Source organism: Nematolebias whitei, chromosome 22 (assembly GCF_014905685.2).
Source record: "Nematolebias whitei isolate Nwh7 chromosome 22, NemWhi1, whole genome shotgun sequence".
NCBI lineage: Eukaryota > Metazoa > Chordata > Actinopteri > Cyprinodontiformes > Rivulidae > Nematolebias > Nematolebias whitei.
In genome coordinates, this window is record NC_056519.1 from 3,679,627 (window position 1) to 3,699,023 (window position 19,397).

The window sequence follows — 19,397 nt, forward strand, 5'->3', positions numbered from 1 at the left end:
ATACTTTAGCTAGCTTCTTCTTTTTGCTTCTTTTAGCTAGTGTTTTGTTACTTGTAGCTTAAAGCTAGTTTTTGATACTTTTAGCTACCTTCTTGTTCTTCGTTGCTTCTTTTAGCTAGTGCTTTGCTACTTGTAGCTTAAAGCTAATCTTTGATGCTTTTAGCTACCTTCTTGTTCTTCGTTGCTTCTTTTAGCTAGTGTTTTGCTACTTGAAAGCCAGATTTTATCACTTGAACCAAGAATTTTTCTCCTTTTGGCTTTTAGCTCGTGTTCTGCATGTTTTTGGCTTCTAGTTTCTCTACTTGTATAGCTGCACTGTGAGCAGTAAAACTCTAAGTTCATTGTTTAGTTAAACGGAGGCTAAACTTTTATTTTTGTTGACAGCTGAAGCCCAGAGGAGTAAAAGTTGCCACTTCCTGTCACTGGTGTGGCTAAATGTTTGTTTCAGAACATGAAATGTTTAAAAAAGCTGTTTTTGTGACACATGTCACTTGATTACTTTGGTTTATGAGATATTTTGACCAAATCCTACGAACCTGAAGTATTCCACAGGGAGATCCAGCTGCACGAGTTTTGTTTTGTTCTCAGATCTCCACAACGTTCTACACAGAACTTCTGCACATCAGAGAACCCTTTGAAGTTCTGCCTTTCCCGTTTGTACCCACCGAGGAGGGTGTGGCGCCGTGTTCTGCCCAGTCGAGTCATGACCGCACGGGCCGAGCAGAACGTTGGCAAACGGCAGCCGGGTCCCACTTCAAGCAGTGGGCGGAGCCAGGATCCACCCTCCTGATTCATTAGAACCACAGAGTTCTAACGGAGGCCTGGAGCTGCTGCTGGAGCTCTGAGGTGGTGCTCCGTTTGTTCACGGAGCAGAACATCGTCCGGATGGACCTCTGTTCTGTTGGAGCAGTAGCAGAACACCCAACGTGCTCGTCTAAAATAAAAACAGCTGCTGAGCAGAGACAAGTCTGTTTATTTTCCTCCTCAGGATTCACTGTCGTCTCTTCTGTTTTATCCATTTTTATCAAAGTTTGAAATATTTCCGCGTCTCAGAAATATCTCGTCGTAATTCTGCGTTCTCCTTCCTGCAGGAAGTCTGAACGTCTCCGATCGTGTTGCCTGGACTCAACGTTCGAAGACGGAGAAAAATAAAAACGTTGCTCGTCTTTTTATAGACCAACATGTCGCTCGTCTTGAGCGGCTTCAGATCAGAGACGTGTTCTCGCGGTTCTAAGAGAAACGCACGAACGTTCCCATTGGACAAACAGGATTTAAAATATTCAGAATAAGAATCAGAATAAACTTTATTATCATTGCACCGAGATACAACGAGAACATGTACGTACAGTCGTCCGAAAGATGGACGTAGTGCACCAAGCTGCTGCTATAAAAAGCGCGGCCTTCTTATTCTTATTCAGAATATTATTTTTGCTTAGATGAGAAAAGGGAAGAAAACATGAGGAGAGACGATATAAAAAAAAAGATCTCTCACGCCGTGTCCTAGTCAGGGCACGATTTGAGGCATCAACAAATCTACCACAGCAAAGCAACATAAACAGATGTTATACATATAGGCGGTGAAAACATTGGATTTTAAGGGAAAGTCGTAGCATAGTCCAGAGCCCCCCCTCTCAGCCATTGTCCAGGTAACAGGTGTTATTCATCATCAGTTCGGTTGAGGTTCTGTCACATGTCCACGGCGTTGGGGGAGGGAGGGGTGAGGAAACAGTCAAAGCATCTTTGTTGTTTTCAAAACATGCCAGGAGGAGTTGAGATAAGTCCGGCATCAAGGCCACAGTTCGGGTCAGGCAGAACTCGTGAAATTGTTGTTTCTGCCTTTTAAAGTCTCGCTGGTACATTTCTTTGATGGTGACTCTAAACAGCCAAATTGATTCCTTACGCTGAAAGTCGAGCTCACAGCATCTCCCAGATTATTCCCAAAGATTCATGGGTGCTGCCAGAAAGTTCACAGTCCTGATAACAGCTGCTCCAGCTCCGACGCAGCTCCACGTAATTCAGTCTGAGTGCTGCCGAGCTTCGACACATCCACACGAATTTGTAGACAATCCTGATTTCACCAGCCAAACAGCAGAATCCAGATGTCATCATGAATCCAATTTGTTTCCGTCGAGGTAAGAGGGTCCTCCTTACCCTGACTCCTGTCGGGAGAAGTTGATCAATTTTGTTGAGAAACCAGCTGATCCTTCGAATTAAGAGGTATGCAGAAACAAAAGAGGCTTTTTAAGGGCTCACAAGACGAAAGAGAGCAAGCAGGGAAGCTGGGGGGACGGAGGGCAGGGAGACACATCCGTCTTCACCGGAGCACAGAAAAAAAAAAAAAAGATTGCAGATTGATTATTATGTCGTGTCATTTCTCATCATCGCAGTGTCTTGATTGTTTTGTCACATAGTCTTATTAAAATGGATGTTTATATATTTATATATAAATAAAATTCAGTGTGCATCTACAAGTTTCCCCTTTAGAGTTCTTGAATTCAAGATGGCTGCCGCAGCTAATCCAACAAAGCCATAAAAGGCTATAACTCGGTCAGTTCCACATATATTGAGCTAAAACTTGGTGTGGTAGTAGCTGAGAGTCATTCACAACACATACTGTGAGGCTGAGCTCTAGCCCCGTCCATTCTACACAGAAAACCCAGGTAATGTTAGTTTATTGGGGACTGCCTAGTAAGGCAGCACCTATTATTATCCACCTAACAAAGGGTTTCTTAACTTTATATCTTATTGTTCCGTCCAGTTTTAATGTTGCCTGAATCGCAAAATGTAGCACCACAATTGTTATATCAAAAGGCCTGGTTCAGCCCCGTGATGTGTGCGTTTACTTTTATTGGCGTTTTGAGTTACCATGGCGACGTAATTTGCTAAGAAAAAAGCCATTTTTCTCATTCAAAATGCCTGACGGGACTCGACAGTGTCATTCTTTGAGGTACTGAGCTGGAATTTACTCTGGTCGTAGTCCAAAATCCAAGATGGCCACCTGAGCTAAAAAGGAAAATAAAATCTATTTTAGAGATATTGAGACAACATTTTGTGTGGATAGCTGAGAACGTTTCCCATCACATACTGAATCCAAATCAAAAATCCAAGATGGCCGGCAAAGCTACACTTAAACGGCTTTAACTCATTTTCACACGTATAGAATAAAAATTTGTTGAGATTATCACTGAAAATGTTCCATCCAAATTAAAAAAAAATCCAAGATGGCCACGATAGCTTAAAAAAAAAATCCTATAACTCGTTGATTTTTTTTCTGCCATATTGAGCTGATAATTGGTATACTGGTAGCTGAGGGTGAACCCCAACACATAGTCCTGTCAAACTGGCAGCAGCGTGGCAGTCCCCGTTAGCATCGTGTCATTTCACATCGTCACATCGAGGCGGTTAAAGGTTCAAAACGAGCTCGTTTTCCTCCCGTCATTACTTCGGGATGATTTACAGGAGGGAGCGTGGCGTCCTCACTGAGTCAAACTGACCAGCCCTGGGATTAACACATCTCTGGGGAGCTTCCAGATATTTTCTGAGAGAGTCAGATAAAAAAAACAAAAAGTTATTTTTCTCCACAGCTGACCTCATCCTGCAAAAACAGAAGGATGACGACATCCTTCATGGATATGGAGCCGTCAGGAGCTCCACAGAGGCCCGTTTCCTCCAATGTCAAGGCGAAGGAACTCGTTCTAAAAACAAAACTGATTACACGTATCTATTTGTCTTTTATTTCTCCCCTGGGTGTAATCTTTAAAAGGAAAAACACACCAAATATCCTCCGCTAGCATTCTGTACTTGGACCTTGGTGTCAGGTTCTGCCTTTCTGCGGTTCTTTAGCGCCACTTTTCATTCTCTAAATATCTGTGTAAACATTTTAAAATTATTTCTTATGTTCAAGTGAGTAAAGCTAAAGAACTTCTAACAGCACACTGTCAGAAAATTAAACAGCCGTCGTTAGATTCAGTCCATTTAGAGTGTGAAATGTGCATTTGTGCTTGTTCTGCTGTAAATCTGGTTGAAAGTTGTGGAAAAACACCCCCGTATAGACAGTAATTAAAAAAATAAATAAATAAAAAGGCAGTTGTTATTCTCTTTAAAACTGCAGTAAATTGTTAAAAACAGAACAACCATGTCTATTAGCGCTTCGATAGCTACAAGCTAACAAACGCAACGTTAGCTTTAACTTGTTGAAGAGCTTTAGGACTGCTCTGTGATTATTATTATTTTTAAACTAAATCAAACTTTGGTATTTTAACAAGTAAAACTTTTATGTTGGATGTTAGCAAGAAACTGACTAGTTTTCTAACTGAACTTTGACTTTAACGAGACGCAGACGTTAGCAGCTAATGCTACTTGGAGGCTAGCTTACTATATTAATTATATATATATATTTATTTTTTTTTTGTTCCCAAAAATATAAAGGTTACTTACATTTTGTTTCTAAAATAAACTTTAAACAACAGGTAGGAATTGTGAAAAATAAATAACCAAATAAATACCTGAGCTGAACCACTAGGTGGCGATAAAAATAATGACGTACCAAAATACACAAACTAAAAATATATATAGTTTTATGACAATACTGATTAAATATCCAACAATTTTGCTTTGGTTTATAATAAAATATACCTCAACATATATCAGGTCATTAAACCGTTATTTTCTAATTCTATCGCCCGCGGCTAAAAGGTGACAGACAGACTTGGGCGATAATGTTTTTGCCCACGTCTTTTTGTCTTTTGGTAAAATATCTCATGAAGCATTGAGCTAAACGAAAGATTTGTAAATGAAACAAACGAAGACGTTCTGTACATCCAGTGATTGACTTTTAACACAATGTAAGATGGCTGCCGCAGCTAACTTTCACACAAAAATGACTTGTGCAGATATTGAGCTTCAGCTTGGTACGGTGGCAGCTGAGAGACATTCACAACACCAACTCTGAGTACGTATCTGAGAATGTGAAATCATGAACTAAGTTTTTAAAGTTTGAACAAATTGTAGTTTTTGAAACATATTAATCTAAAACTCCTCTAAGGTTTGACAGTGGGTGATATGAATTCCCTCAAGGAATGATGGACCTTTATTTATTTCAGATTTTTTAAGTCTCTCAACGTCCGAATTGTAACTTTTTTACAGTGTAGTCCACGGTGACCGGCTATGTTGTATGGTATGGAGACAGAGACGTGGACAAAAAGACAAGAGACAGAACTGGAAGAGGCAGAAATGAAGATGTTGAGGTTCTCCTTAGGAGAGACAAGGATGGATAAGATTAGGAATGAGATGATCAGAGGTACAGCACAGGTTGAACAACTGGGAGATAAAGATAGAGAGACCAGACTGAGATGGTTTGGACATGTCCAGAGGAGGGACAGTGGTTTGGACAAGTCCAGAGGAGGGACAGTGGATATATTGGTAGAAGGATGTTAGAAATCCAGCTGCCAGGAAAAAGACAGAGTAGATATATGGATGCAGTTAGAGAGGACATGGAGGTAGTTGGAGTGAGGACAGAGTGAGACGGAGGACTCGCTGGGGTACCCCTGAAAATGGAAAAGCCGAAAGAAGAAGAAGTTCACGGTGACTGCAGATTTCTTCCCCTTTACACAAATGAAGCTGATAAGTCCCATATAAACCGAAGCTGTGGTACATTTTATCTGCAGCATATTTTAAAAACAGACACCTGAATGTGTTCCCGTTGTTCAGTGGTGGAAACCAACCCAGTCTGTGTTACTGGCATCCATTTGAGGGAGAAAACCCCAAACATCTAACCACACTTGTTGAGTCTGGTCACAACCTGCGAGCTACAAGTCCAAAATTAAACTCCACCAACCCAACAGCTTGTGTTTGCAGACAGAGTGAGTCAACCGCGACCTCTGATGTTGTCTTCCTTGTGCCGCCTGTGTTTGGTCTACAATCCTTCTGTCAAGGTTTTCTTGATCTGTCTGGGTACAACCGCCCACGCGACTTTCCAAACCGATGGTTTTATCAGTGAAACGGTTGATTTCTGATTTGCCATCTAAAGCCACACTGACCTCGATGATATAATCGTTGCCGTCCTTTCCGTGGACGGCCTTCACAGCGCAGATGTCGAGGCCACCAAACATCTCCGCGCAGGAGTCCACCCACAAACGGTATCTGCAACAGAGTTACACACTCTAAGACAGAGATATTGGAAAACTGATGCACACTTAAATACGAGCTAAACATAAATCCTTAAGTGATGCTGATTAATGAGAATGAGGCTGAACCAGCTCACCTGTCGGTCATTGCAATCTGTTCCAACATGGCGGAGCCAGTGTTCGCCTTCCAGTTGCCAGAAATGGAAGTTCTCCTGAAACCCCGACAACAAAAAAACAGCTTTAACACAAAAAGCTCATGAGAGAATCTATCAGTGAAAGTGACCGTCATCAAATGTGAAATCTATTTCGGTTAAAGGCCAATTTCAAAAATTTTTTCACTGCGAGGCTGGGGGGCGGGGACTAAATCAGATAAGCTAAATTTGTAATTTCCCTAATTCTTCTTGCGCAAAAGATACAGAAACATGAAAATTAGTTCGCACCGGTCACTATCTCGCCCTCAGATGGGTGGGAATATATGAAAACTGGACTAGTCCATGAACATTAATCCATCTGAGGGGGTTTTATCTCCACACCAGATCTAAACTATACATACAGGCTCAGACATAAACATGAACTTGTTCATGAAGTTATAGAATGCAAGTTACCACTGTACCCAACGTCAAGCATGGCGGTGGTAGAATCATGCTGTTTCAAAAAGTTCATAGCATTAGGAACTACCTTCAACTTCTCCAACTTAACATAAAATCAACGGCACCAAACGAGACTCTTGGTCACAGTTGGTGTTGCAACAGGACAGTGATCCCAAACATCAAATTCTGCTTCTGATTGGATAAATCGGGGAAACGTTAAGCTTCTGGAACCGCCGTCCCAAAGCCCCGACATCGACCTGATGGTAAATCTGTGGACTGCGTTTAAAAACCGAGACAGTTTCAACGAACTCTACGATTTCTGTCCGGTAGGTCGGTCAGACTTTTAAGAAGATTCTATCAGAAGCTTGTTGGTGAATACACAAAGGTCCAGGCGTAACTTGCTCCAACATTTAACCAAATATTAGACTATAATGTGTATAATTGCATCAGATCTAGAGACATATGGAACGCTGATGTCCCCGTCGCTGAGGGATTTAGTAGTGAATGTTTGCAGTTTTCGAGATGAGTGTTTCTCTGGTCTGAAATTAAACAGGGGATGCAAGAAAACCTTAATGTTTTTTTATGCAAGATATTCAAGTGGGTACAAGTTACACTATAAGAATAGAGGTTGTTTTTTTTCCCTTGTCCGAGACGGCGCAGAGTGATGGATCCTGGCAGGTAGAGAGAGCAATTTTATCCACCACCAGATGCAATGGCGGAGCCAGGGGGGTGGCCAATGGTGGCCTTGGCCACCATAGTTTAGTTTTCAGCCACCCCAATTATTTGCAGAAACTAGACTTTTACTTAAAAAAAAAAATATATATATATATATAAAAACTAGAAAGCGTAGTTTCCTAAAATGATTGGGGTGGCGAGTTTGCATATTTATATAAATGGAGGTGGCCATCTTAGATTTTGACATGGCAAACCAATATTCAACAGTGACCTTCCTTACACCTAGATACAGCCACACGCCAAAATTGAAGTTGGTACCTGGCTTACATTTCAAGGAATCATGCTCACATGTCTGATGGATAAATGGACAGAGGGTATTCCTAGTTCCCCCTCTTGGCTCTGCGACGGAGGACCAAAATCCAGTCCAGTTCTTGATATTAAAAATTACTGAAGTTGTTTGTTGTACAATCACTCCATCATGGGAAAAAAAAGTCAATTAAATCAATGAAACCCCAAATTTAATGACAATCACGCCCATGGTGAACACCAACTGTATGCAACAAGCACAGCATCCGGCACATTTTACGATCGTCGACAAACTATTATACAGCAACCTATAGCAATGGGCCAGACAAGAAGAGACGTCATATAACCTTCGACTTTGATTTGTGACCTTAACCTTGTAGCTGGGGTGATAAAAAGTATACAAGGCACTCCATCTAGTGATGATGCTTTTGTGTATCAAGTTTCATTAAATGATTTTCAGCAGATCAGAAGTTATGGGCGGGCCAAGAGAAAGTTTACGGACAGAGTATGTTGTAAAACATCCTCCCCTATAAAAATGGTCTAAACGCTCCGTCATAACATCCATTTTGAGCAGCTTCATTCCACTTTTATTACCAGTCAGTATGTGTTTGTTAAACTACACTGTGACCCCAACATGCGGAACATCCTACATGTAGGCCTTATAGTTGCTGCCGATCTTCTGGATGCGGATGTCGTATTTGGACTGGACGTAAGGTTCGGTGGTGGCGTAGGTCCCGGCAAGAGCCACCACACTGGTGATGTCCTGGAAGTCTTGCTGGTTTTCCACTTTAATCTGCAGGAGAGATCATAAAGCAAAGCACCGCCGTCAGAGCTGGCAGCGGCCACTTGCAGTCCCACAGGACTCACACTTGTACACAGTCTGGATAATGAAGGGTCCCTGGGTGGAACCGGTGCCACGGGCGGCTTTGAACCACGTCACCATCGATTTATTAGACTGCAGACAGTAAACACAGACCAAAGGGAAATGATGCGGTGGCAGCTAATCAACACAAAACAAGCAAGAACTTTTCATTGAACCATTTAAATTTCATATTTATGTAATATATTCCTGTTTTCAAGGAAACATCGTGTCACAAATAGGTTATGTTCCAAGCTAGCAACCGTTATTTCTGCTTCTGTTTACCCAGTGATGGGAACGGGGGAAGCGAAAGTATGACTTACAACCTGAAAATGAATTTTAAAGAAATTAAATAAAGTTTCTCTTGATTTTATGCAATGGATCTACACAAAATACTCCAGATTAATGGAGAAAACTTGTTTCACTCAGCCCCAACCTTCAGAAGCTGCACAAGTTCATCAATGTTTTCTTGTGAGCGATCTAAGTATCAGAAGATCTCAGTATAGTTACACTTGTTCTCATATCCCTCAGAGTATAAACACCTTTAAGTAGTAAGGACTTCCACCAAGAAATGGGCATCATGAAGACCAAGGGATTTTCCACACAAGTCAGAAACAAAGTTGTGGAAAAGTACAAATCAAGGTTGGGATATAAAGCAATATCCCAGAATCTTGAACATCTCATGGAGCTCCACCAATATTAGGATACCTGCTAAGAGTGGGTCGTCCAATGATCCTCTCATACCAGATCGCATTAAGCAGAGATACATCCTGGAGGACAAAGTTGACCCTGATGGAGCTGGGCTTCATGGAACATCCATCCTTTGCTTTACCTCCTTTTCCTTTCAGGGTTGCGGTGAACTGGTGCCTAACTCCAGCAGTCATTGTGTGGGAGGTGGGGTTACATGCTGGACAGGTCGCAAGTCCATCACAGAGACACATGGAGACAAATGAGACAAACAACTGTTCATGCTCTCACTCACACCTCAGGACAATCTAGAGCTACCAATTAACTTAACATGTATGCTGTTGGTCTGCAATACCCACATGTGCATGTAGAGAACATGCAAACTCCACCTAGAAAGGTCCCAGGATGGTAGGCAATCCCACAACCTTCTCACTGAAAGGTGACGGCTCCAACCACTGCCCCACCGTGCCACTGATTCATGGAACAGTGGCAGGAAAAAGCCAAAGACATACTGGAGACTTTCCAAACACATGGAAAAACTTGCAGAGGTCAGGTGAGACTAAAACTGAACTTGGTTTAAGAAGAACTAGTTAAAAGTCGGCATGGTGGTGCAGTTGGTAGAGCTACCGTCTCTCAGCAAGAAGGTTGCCGGTTAAAATCCCGGCCAGGGACCTTTCTGGATGCATGAGTTTTCTCCGGGTACTCCGGTTTCCTCCTACAGACCAAAAACATGCATGTTACTCTAAATTGTCCCTAGGTGAGAGCGAGAGAGTGAACGGTTGATTGTCTCGTTTGTCTCTGTGTCCCAGTGATGGACGTGTGACCTGTCCTGGGTGTACACCACCTCTTGCACAGTGACAGCTGGACATGGGCACCAGTGACCCCCATGACCCGAAAAGGTAGAAGCAGGTAAAGATAATGGATGGATGGATAGTTAAAAGTCCTGGAATGGTCCAAAGTCCAGACCTCCATGCAAATTTGAATCTCTGGTTTGGTTTTTAAAATGGTCTGACACTTAAATGTCAGGTTTTAGGGCCATAAAACAGTGACTACCTTTGACACGCATGGTCTTCATGTCATCAAAAGTAGGGTTCATGACTCCTTACAAAAGTTCCATACGAACTTTACCATTTGTTTTTACATAACATGACAAAAAGATGAAGTTATTTTCTTTAAGAAATTATGATTTTTAAGACTAAACCAGAACAAGCACCGACTACTAAAAATCTTTGAGTTTACAAAAGTTTACCAATGGTTATCATTCAGAACCCGCCCCCCCCCCCCCCCCCCCCCCAAAAAAAAACAACTTTCTAAAGCCCCGTCAAAGAAGATGTCTGGGTGGAACAAAGTCTTCCAGTAAAAGTGACGCAGTTCATCAACAGAAGATCAACAGAAACAACAGCAGTAAAACAAATGAAGGGAAAGAGCGAGAACGTTACCAAAACTGGAAAAGTGCGACGTTTAAACAAAGGGTGGGCAACTTCATTGGTTCATTTGGTTTAATAAACACTGTTGTCACTTTGAACACACGAAACCCACATAAACCACTTGGTTTAACAAATTAGCTCAGAATGAGGACTAAGAACTAGAATAAAGACAACAAAGCAGGAGTCAGGACATTAAGTCTTGCGGTAAACTAAAACCCTTTTATTGTCCGTACTGAACGTATGGACAATAAAAGGGTTTTCCCACTAAAATGTTCCAAGGAGATCAAAACAGCACTATACATTCTCCGAGGGGTTAAATGAGGTCCTGCTCAACAAGTACTTCCAAGTTCCCCCTGAGCCTTGTGGGATACTCTATAGCATGTCTGGGTCCCGCACAGGAAACCAAACCCATTCAGACAGGCGAGGAAAACAGCCGTAACGACCGAATCTCCGGAGTCGGAATCTGTGAGTTTAAAGAAACGGTGTTTAAAACTGAGGCGACAGCTTACCTCGATTTTGTCTGAACCGCTCCAGATCTGCGCATAAATAACTAATTAAACCTAAACGGGTTTTTGAAGGTGAAAACAGAACTTTGTTTCTTTGATACAAACCAGTTACTTAAGATCCTCCTTTAAGATCGTCGGCATAATATCTGCTCGGCGAGACGAATCCCCAAAACTCCATTTTTCTACATTTACAATCTAACTACTTCTGCGTATTTTGCGCCGTTTTAGCCATTTGTATATCAAAATATTCGGCTCATTCAGCAGATGGGTGCTGTGAGAATGGGTTTTTGTCACTTGAATACTTTTTAAAACGTTTACCTTAAATTAAAATAATTTCACTAGAACGATATCTTAAGATCAAAACATCGCTCTGTTTCTGCTTCAGCTTCATTTCTGGCCGTCTTATGATACTTATAGCTTTTAATTAGCCGTTTGCTACTTTAAGATTTTGGCTAACATTCTGCCACTTGTATCATTTTAGCAATTTTGCTATTTCTAGCTTACATTCTACCACTTTTACATTTTTAGCTAGCCTTTTGTGACTTTAACATATAGCTAGCCTTTTACTGCTTTAAGATAGTGCTTTGTTACATTTAGCGATCAGCTAGCCTTTTGTTACATTTAGCTTTTAGCTATTATTTTCCTACAATAAGCTTTCAGCTAGCTTTTTGCTGCATTTACATTTTTGCTTTTAAATGGTGTTTTGATTATTTTAGCTTAGAGTTTTACTTCTTTTAGCTTTGTATCATCTGTTTTTCAGTTTTAGCCAATGTTCTGTCTCTTTTAGCTAGTGTCATCCTTTTTTAGCTTTTAGCTAAGTTTTTGCTGTATACCTTTTAATATTGTATGCAGCTCTTTAGGTTTTATCTGATGTTTTGCTACCTTTAGCTTATGTTTAGCTTTTAGCTAGTGTTTCACTTCTTTTAGTTAGTGCTTAGCTTATTTTAGCTTTTCACTAGTGTTATGCTTCTTTTAGCTTGTATTTATCTTCTTTTATAACTAATGTTCACTACTTTGAACTTTTAGCTTATGTTTAGCTTTTAGCTAGTGTTTCACTTCTTTTAGCATTCAGTAGCATTTTATTAATTTTAGCTTTAAGCTACTGCCTTGCTTCTTTTTTAGCTTTTAGCTAGTGTTTCACTACTTTTAGCTTTCAATAGCATTTATTTCATATTAGCTTTTAACTAGTGTCATCCTTTTTTAGCTTTTAGCTAGTATTTTGCTTTATATCTTTTATCTTGTATTTAGTTTTTTAGGTTTTATCTGACGTTTTGCTACCTTTAGCTTATGTTTAGCTTTTGGCTAGTGTTTCACTTCTTTTAGCTTTTAGTTAGTGCTTAGCTTAGTTTAGCTTTTCACTAGTGTTATGCTTCTTTTAGCTTGTATTTATCTTCTTTTAGAGTTTAACTAATGTTTACTACTTTTAACTTTTAGCTTATGTTTAGATTTTTAGCTTTTATCTAGTTTAACTTCTTTTAGCTTTGAGTAAGCATTTAACTTATTCTAACTTTTAGCTAATGCGTTGCTTCTTTTCACTTTTAGCTAGTGTTCAGCATCTTAAAGCTTAGACATCCCAGTTTAAAGTGTTCAGCTATTTTCAGCAAACTCATTCAGCGCTGAACATCCACACTGCAGTTTGACAGAAACGACATTTCTCGGGTTAGAACAGGTTTTGTCCCGTCTTGTGTCTCCTTCTAGTCCACAGGGAGACGGAGGTGGTCGGTGGAAACGACAACAGACTGGCGTTTTGTTTCCTGTCTGAACCTCAGACCAGCCGAAGGCTATGGGGCGATATCATGTTTGACTTACAGGACTGTAATCAAGACAAACGTGTGACGGAGAAGCCGGAGTTTAAACAGAAGAAGCCAACGGCTCAGTGAAGTCTTCCAGACCTCTTTTAACGAGTTAAACACCTAAAACACGTCTGTTCACTGCATCTACAGCCTTCACCCCGTTCTCTGGATTCTAACTTGTTTGGTGTGAAGGATCTACTACGTTTTGAAGAACTCACCTTTCCCATTCCAGCGTAAGCGTGGCCCATCTTGACAACCACAGGGAAGGTCTGGGTTGTGATCTGTGGACAGAAACGCCACAACAAACAGTTAAACAGAAAACTGCTAACAGATTTTTACACCGTGCACACAATATGCACTCTTCTTTCAGAGGTCCCTCTTCAGGGGTCTCTACAGAGAGTTGTCCTTCATGATCTCCGTCCTCACTTCAACTCCCTCCATGTCCTCTCTAACTGCATCCATACATCTCTGTCTTTCCAGGAAGCTGCATTTCTAACATCCTTCTACCAGTATACCCACTGTCCCTCCTCTGGACACGTCCAAACCACTGTCCCTTCTGTCAGGGACCACTGATTTGATACTGCATGCACAGCTGGCAGTCCAAGGACTCTAGTCTCTGCCTGTGAGCCGTGAGCTGATAAACATATCATCGCACGCTGCCCGTGGCAGGTTCTCATGACTGAGCTCCATGGAACTTCTGTGTAACTTGCTGTGAAAATCTGCTCTTGCAAGTAAAACTGGATAAAAATCTTCTCCAATCGAGTGTGGCGTCTTTGAGTAAGTACGATGAAAAGAGGATATTTTCATCCAACACCTCCTCTGGACATGTCCAAACCACTGTCCCTCCTCTGGACATGTCCAAACCATCTCAGTGTGTCCTCTCTAACTTTATCTCCCAGTTGTTCAACCTGTGCTGTACCTCTGATGATCTCATTCCTAATCTTATCCATCCTCGTCAATCCTAAGGAGAACCTTAGCATCTTCATTTCTGCTGCTCCCAACACGTTCTCCTGTCTTTTTGTCCATGTCTTTGTCTCCAGACCGTACAACATAGCCGGACACCCTTTTGTCACAAATCACTCCTGAAACTTGTCTCCATCCACTCCGTCCTGCCTGGACTCTTTACCACACTTCCTGTTTTCCTGGACAGTTGACCCTAAGTATCCATGCAACCAGCCACAGGTTCATTTTATTCACCCACTCGTTTCCTCTTCATCACCTGGTGCGAGTGCTCACCTCCAGCAGAGTTTCAGCTTCATACCTGTTGTGTAACTTATGTATTACATTAAACATGTGGGGTATATGTGACTCGCCATGTTGCTATGTTCGTATTACAGATCCTTTTTTTTGTGACCAATAAGTTTGTGTCAACCTGGCGTTTCTGGAGATCAGCGTAAGCATATCGGAGTATCAGAAAGATGCAACGTTGTGACATTCTTTGTCCTTCACAGTCTTGAATCTCAATATTACATAGAAACAAAAACAATTCAATGCAATGTGTTAGCATTATGCTAGCTTTAGCTAAAGACACTTTAATGTGACTAAATAAGTTTAGTTTCCAGATTTTAATTAAAATGATATAGTGGGATTGTTTACAAATTTTTTAAACAACATTAAAAAAAAACAATAAAGAAGCTTTTGCTAAAAAGTTTGATGATAGCAGAAAGTGCCTTACAGCATTTTTCCCGCCTAAAATCTGAGGTTTGTCAATATAAATATCTTTGAACCGTATTTTGAATTCAAACTGGGTAAATGGACATAAAAACAGATCCTAAATGGTACGATCTAAACACCGGACTAAACACACATTCACAGACAGAATTTATTGTAAAAACATGTAACAGACACATTGTCAGCCAAAATGCTGGAAATGTCGTATTAAAAAAGCCAAACAAGGTTCTGAAAACATTCAAAGCTTTACTTTAAACGTCCAGGTGGACAGACATGTGGTAAACACTACATCAAGCAGACACCGGTCTTTGCAGATGACTAAGACGGGGAGGAGACGGAACAAACGTTGGTTTGTTACAATCAAGAGCAGGATTCTAAAAAGCTGGGTGGAAAACCACATTTCAACTGGATGGGTCCGGACAGCACAAACAGGACATTTCTCGTAATTTGTAGAACCAAAGTGGACGAAACATCAACAGATGACATCAGAACTCCTTGTGGTTTATACACCCCTCGATAAAACCAGCTGATAGGACAGTAAATGGGTCTAAAGAGGGACTTTTCCAGTTTAAAAACCTTTCCACCGCTCGGGCGTGAAATGACTCCCATGCTTTAATACCTACAGACACAAGGGGCTTCTGGGTCATGTTTACAGCAACTGATGTGAAAATTCCTTCAACTACAATAAAAGACGTTCACTTTTTAAAAACAATGACATAACATTATGTCAGTTTATTTTATTTTTACCAAAATACAAGTCCAAGAGAAGTCATGGCGAAAAAACTCGCCCTTCTCCGGTAGACGGTCGTAAATATCAGGACAAAAAAAAAACCTGGAGTTTTTGCTTCTCTGGAACATACAGGTGTGGAGTAACAAAATGCCAAGATGGAAAGACATCAGCAAAGACCTTACAGAGGCAGCTGTTGCTGACCTTCGGTCTGGGAAGGGTCAAAGGTCATTCCCTAAATGGAGTTCATCATTATGAAGAGAGAAATATTATTCACAAGTGGAAAACATTTAAGACAGCTGACAATCTTCCCAGAAGTGGAACTCTCAAGATATTCACCCCAAAGGTCAGACTGTGCAATGCTCAAAGAGCTCCATCTCGGACTCTATAGGCCTGAGTTAGCAGGTTAAAGGTCAAGGTTCACGGCTAGGCCTGTCACAATAACAAATATTGCTGGGCCATTAATTGTCTCAGAAATTATTGCAATAAACGATAATAGTGTTTGAAATTTGACAATAATTAGTAATTATTGTCAAATTTAAGAAGAAATGTTGGTTAATTTGTTTTGCATGTAGTATATCTTTTCAACCACCAGATGGCAGTATAAGATTGTTTGAACCGAAGGATGGATAGTGAGGGAGTGAGCAGCGTGTCTCTTTAGGAAAAATGTGAGGGAGGCCCCTTGACGTTACATGGGCTGTCTCTTTTCGGTTCTCAAAATGGCGGCTGCTCGGTGTGGTTTGAGCTCTTTAGCATTTTTCACACAAAACTTTTAATAAAAAAATCAGTAAACAAGTTCTCAGCTTCTTTTTGCAAAGGAAAAATAACTTTTTACAAGAAGGCACAGGTTTCAACTGTGAATTTTGGAGCTTCAACAAGACGGAGGTTTTTTGCCCCGAGGTCGGCCTGTTAGCTTAGCTCGTAGCTTAGCTTCTCAGCTTAGCTGTTTTTAACAATCCAAAAATGCGATTTTGGATTGTTAAAACAGATTTTAAAGAGAAAAGAGAAAGGTAGGGGCCAGTGAAGAGCACCGGAGTTGAGTCTTATTGTCATCCAGTGTCTAGAGACACGGAGAAACGATAAAGCAGATAAATGAAAATGAAGTCGATAATTTTAATTAATCATGCGATTAACTGATTTATCGTTTATTGCGACAGGCCTAGTCGTGGCCTCTCCTCTCTGAAAACAACATGGCAGCACAACTTCAGTTTGTAAAGTTTCTTCTAAAGGAACCACAAGGCTTCTGGGACAATGTCTTTAGGACACACAAGACCAAAGTTGAGACATTTAATCATAAAGCTCAGCGTCATGTTCGGAGAAACCTAAACATTTCAGCTCAAAGCCTCCCAGCTGTCAGCACGGTGGTGGAGAGCAGATGGTTTGGGCGGCTGTCAGTCACTAACTGAACCATGAACTCCTCTGTAGACCCAAAGGTTCTGGAGTCAAATGAGAGTCCATCTGTGTGACAACTGAAGCTTGGACCAAACTGGATCCACATGGTGGAATTCGTTCTGCATTTCGTATAATTGAGGTTAGATGAAAAGGACTTCAGACCATTTTCTATACGTGCTGGTACGTGCAACCCTAGAACTGAAAATGGGCGGAGCTTCTAGTCCGTTATGGCCATATGTAAAGGGAGCAGTTTTGCTTTGGTGCTTCATCTATCACACACCTCTCTCAAGACCAGTCAAAAAGTTTACACGGCTTATCTTCGTGGAAACGTCCAAATGATAACTGGTTAATAAAAACAGAAACTGAACACGCTCCGGTCAAACAGTGAGGGAGCAAACACACGATCAGCGCTGCAACGAGGGAGGAAGCTGCTATCGCTTCAAGCACTCCCTCCCTGATGGACCACTGGGCTGCACGTCCTAAAGCTGCCGTCAACTTGTTTTGGGCCGTGAACTGACGGAGCAGCTTGAGGATGTAAATGCTGCTTCTACTGACAGGTTCTGCCGCTACAAGCCCGGCTGACATGCTGCCAAGATAATGTCGCTTCAATTGTCTCTTTTATCACTTTACAAGAGCCAAAATAAATAAAGGAAGGAAGTGAGTTTGCATCAGGGTTTTCTTTTAATCCACTTCCAAGAAGCGTAGGAGAGAAATAAACCATTAATAAGGAAAACTTTTATCTTTCTGATTACTGTAAGAAACGTATGCTACTTTTGACGCTGTGTGGTACAAATAGACAAGTACTAGCCTAAAGAGAAAATCCATTTTGCTACAACAATTTTGTCTTTTTTTTTTTAATTGCATAGTTTCATATTTACTCATTCCAAAACAAAACTCTGAAGCTACTGTAGAAAATAATATACCTCCATGTACTGCACAGACGTGGAGTGAGGTTTGGTAGAAATACATACAACAGACTGGCATTTACCAGGTGCATACCTGGTACCTACAGCATCCTTACCGAATACTAATGGAGACTGGGGTGTAATAAGAAGCGACTTATTACCCTGTATTTAACTACTACCTGGTGATTATCAGTTATATACTTTTATTTACTGGGTAAGTATCTGATGTATATGGGGTACATGCATGGTACTAAACAGGTACACACTTGGTACTTACCTGGCATGTATTCGATACTTATGAGAACTGGGCTCTCACGTTCGGCTCATTCAGGACATTCCTGCTGTGACCTTTGGTATTTGAGCCTTTTTATCTCTTTGAAATATTTAGCCTTTTCGGCCATGTTTTTCCTCTTTGAAAATGAAAAACTCTCTTTACATCCATCAAACATTTTGTGATGTTTTAAACTTTTACGGCTCATTTCTAACGTTTAAGTCTGGGTTTAAAGCTGTCACAGTACAGAGAGTGCACATTTGACAGTTTCAAATTATATATTCTTGCCCACAGTCTCCAGAAAGTTTGTTGTTTTAGTGCTCTTAGATTTGTCTGCTGCATTTGGCACGGTTGATCACAGCATTTTAATCTCTCGTCTTGAGCACTGTGTGGGCATCAGGGGTATCACCCTCAATTGGTTTCAGTCGTATTTAACCAATAAGAGTTTCTGCGTAAAAATTGACACTTTTTTTTATCTTCCACTGCTCCTCTTCCACATGGTGTCCCCCAGGGCTCAATCCTTGGCCCTCTTATTTGATCTTTACTTACTGCACCTCGACTCTATTTTCAGGAAACATGGCATTTTATTTCACTTCTATGCTGATGATTGCCAGATCTATTTTTCGACAGCTCCCTTCTTCAGGGGTAGCCACCGCAAACTAACTCGCACAAAGACTTGGTGATTGATTTTACGCCAGATGCTCTTCCTGACCACCAAGTTACCACAGCCCTCTGTGTGGAGCAGAGAGCTGCCATCTTGGAGGAGCAGATGGTGAGGGTTAAGGCCTTGCTCAAGGGCCTAGACTGAGGCAAAGGAGGGTAAGCCTGTCACGATAACAAATTTTGCTGGGCGACTGTCTCAAAAATTATTGCGATAAACGATAATATTGTTTGAAATTTGACAATAATTAGTAATTATTGTCAGATTTAAGAAGAAATGTTTTATTTGTTTTGCATGTAGTACCTTTTTGACCACTAGATGTTAGTATAAGACTGTTTGAACCAAAGGATGGATAGTGAGGGAGCGAGCAGTGTGTCTCTTTAAGAAAAATGGGAGGGAGGCCCCTTGATGTGACATGGGCTGTCTCTCTTTCCTTCTTTTTTTTGGTTCCCAAAATGGCAGACACTTGCCGTGGTTTGAGATCTTTAGCATAGCATTTTTCACACAAAAATTTTAATAAAAAATAAAAAAATCAATAAACAAGTTCTCAGTTTTTGACAGATAAAAACTTTTTCCACGAAGGCACGGGTATCAACCATGAATTTTGGAGCTTCAACAAGAAGGAGGTTTTTTCCTGAGGTTGTAAGGGGCAACAATGGTCTTTCTCCTCTTCCCCCACCCAAATTATTTGCTCGGATGGAACACACGCTTATGTCGGAATTAAAAAACATCTTTATTTTTATAGACGTCAAAATGCGTGAACAAGGGAGAATTGTATATATATTTTTTTTTTTTTTTTTTT

General features: G+C 40.9%; 1 protein-coding gene across 1 annotated transcript in view; it reads right to left on the bottom strand.

Annotated features, from left to right (window-relative positions):
• LOC119428577 (synapsin-3) overlaps positions 1–19,397 on the bottom strand; it is a 108,852-nt gene that overhangs the window by 4,921 nt on the left and 84,534 nt on the right. The window contains exons 7-10 of the mRNA XM_037696260.1: positions 13,187–13,249; positions 8,347–8,489; positions 6,263–6,337; positions 6,039–6,141 (exon numbers count right to left, since the gene is read on the bottom strand). Of these exons, the coding sequence (XP_037552188.1) occupies positions 6,039–6,141; positions 6,263–6,337; positions 8,347–8,489; positions 13,187–13,249 (384 nt within the window). The remainder of the gene's footprint in view (positions 1–6,038; positions 6,142–6,262; positions 6,338–8,346; positions 8,490–13,186; positions 13,250–19,397) is intronic.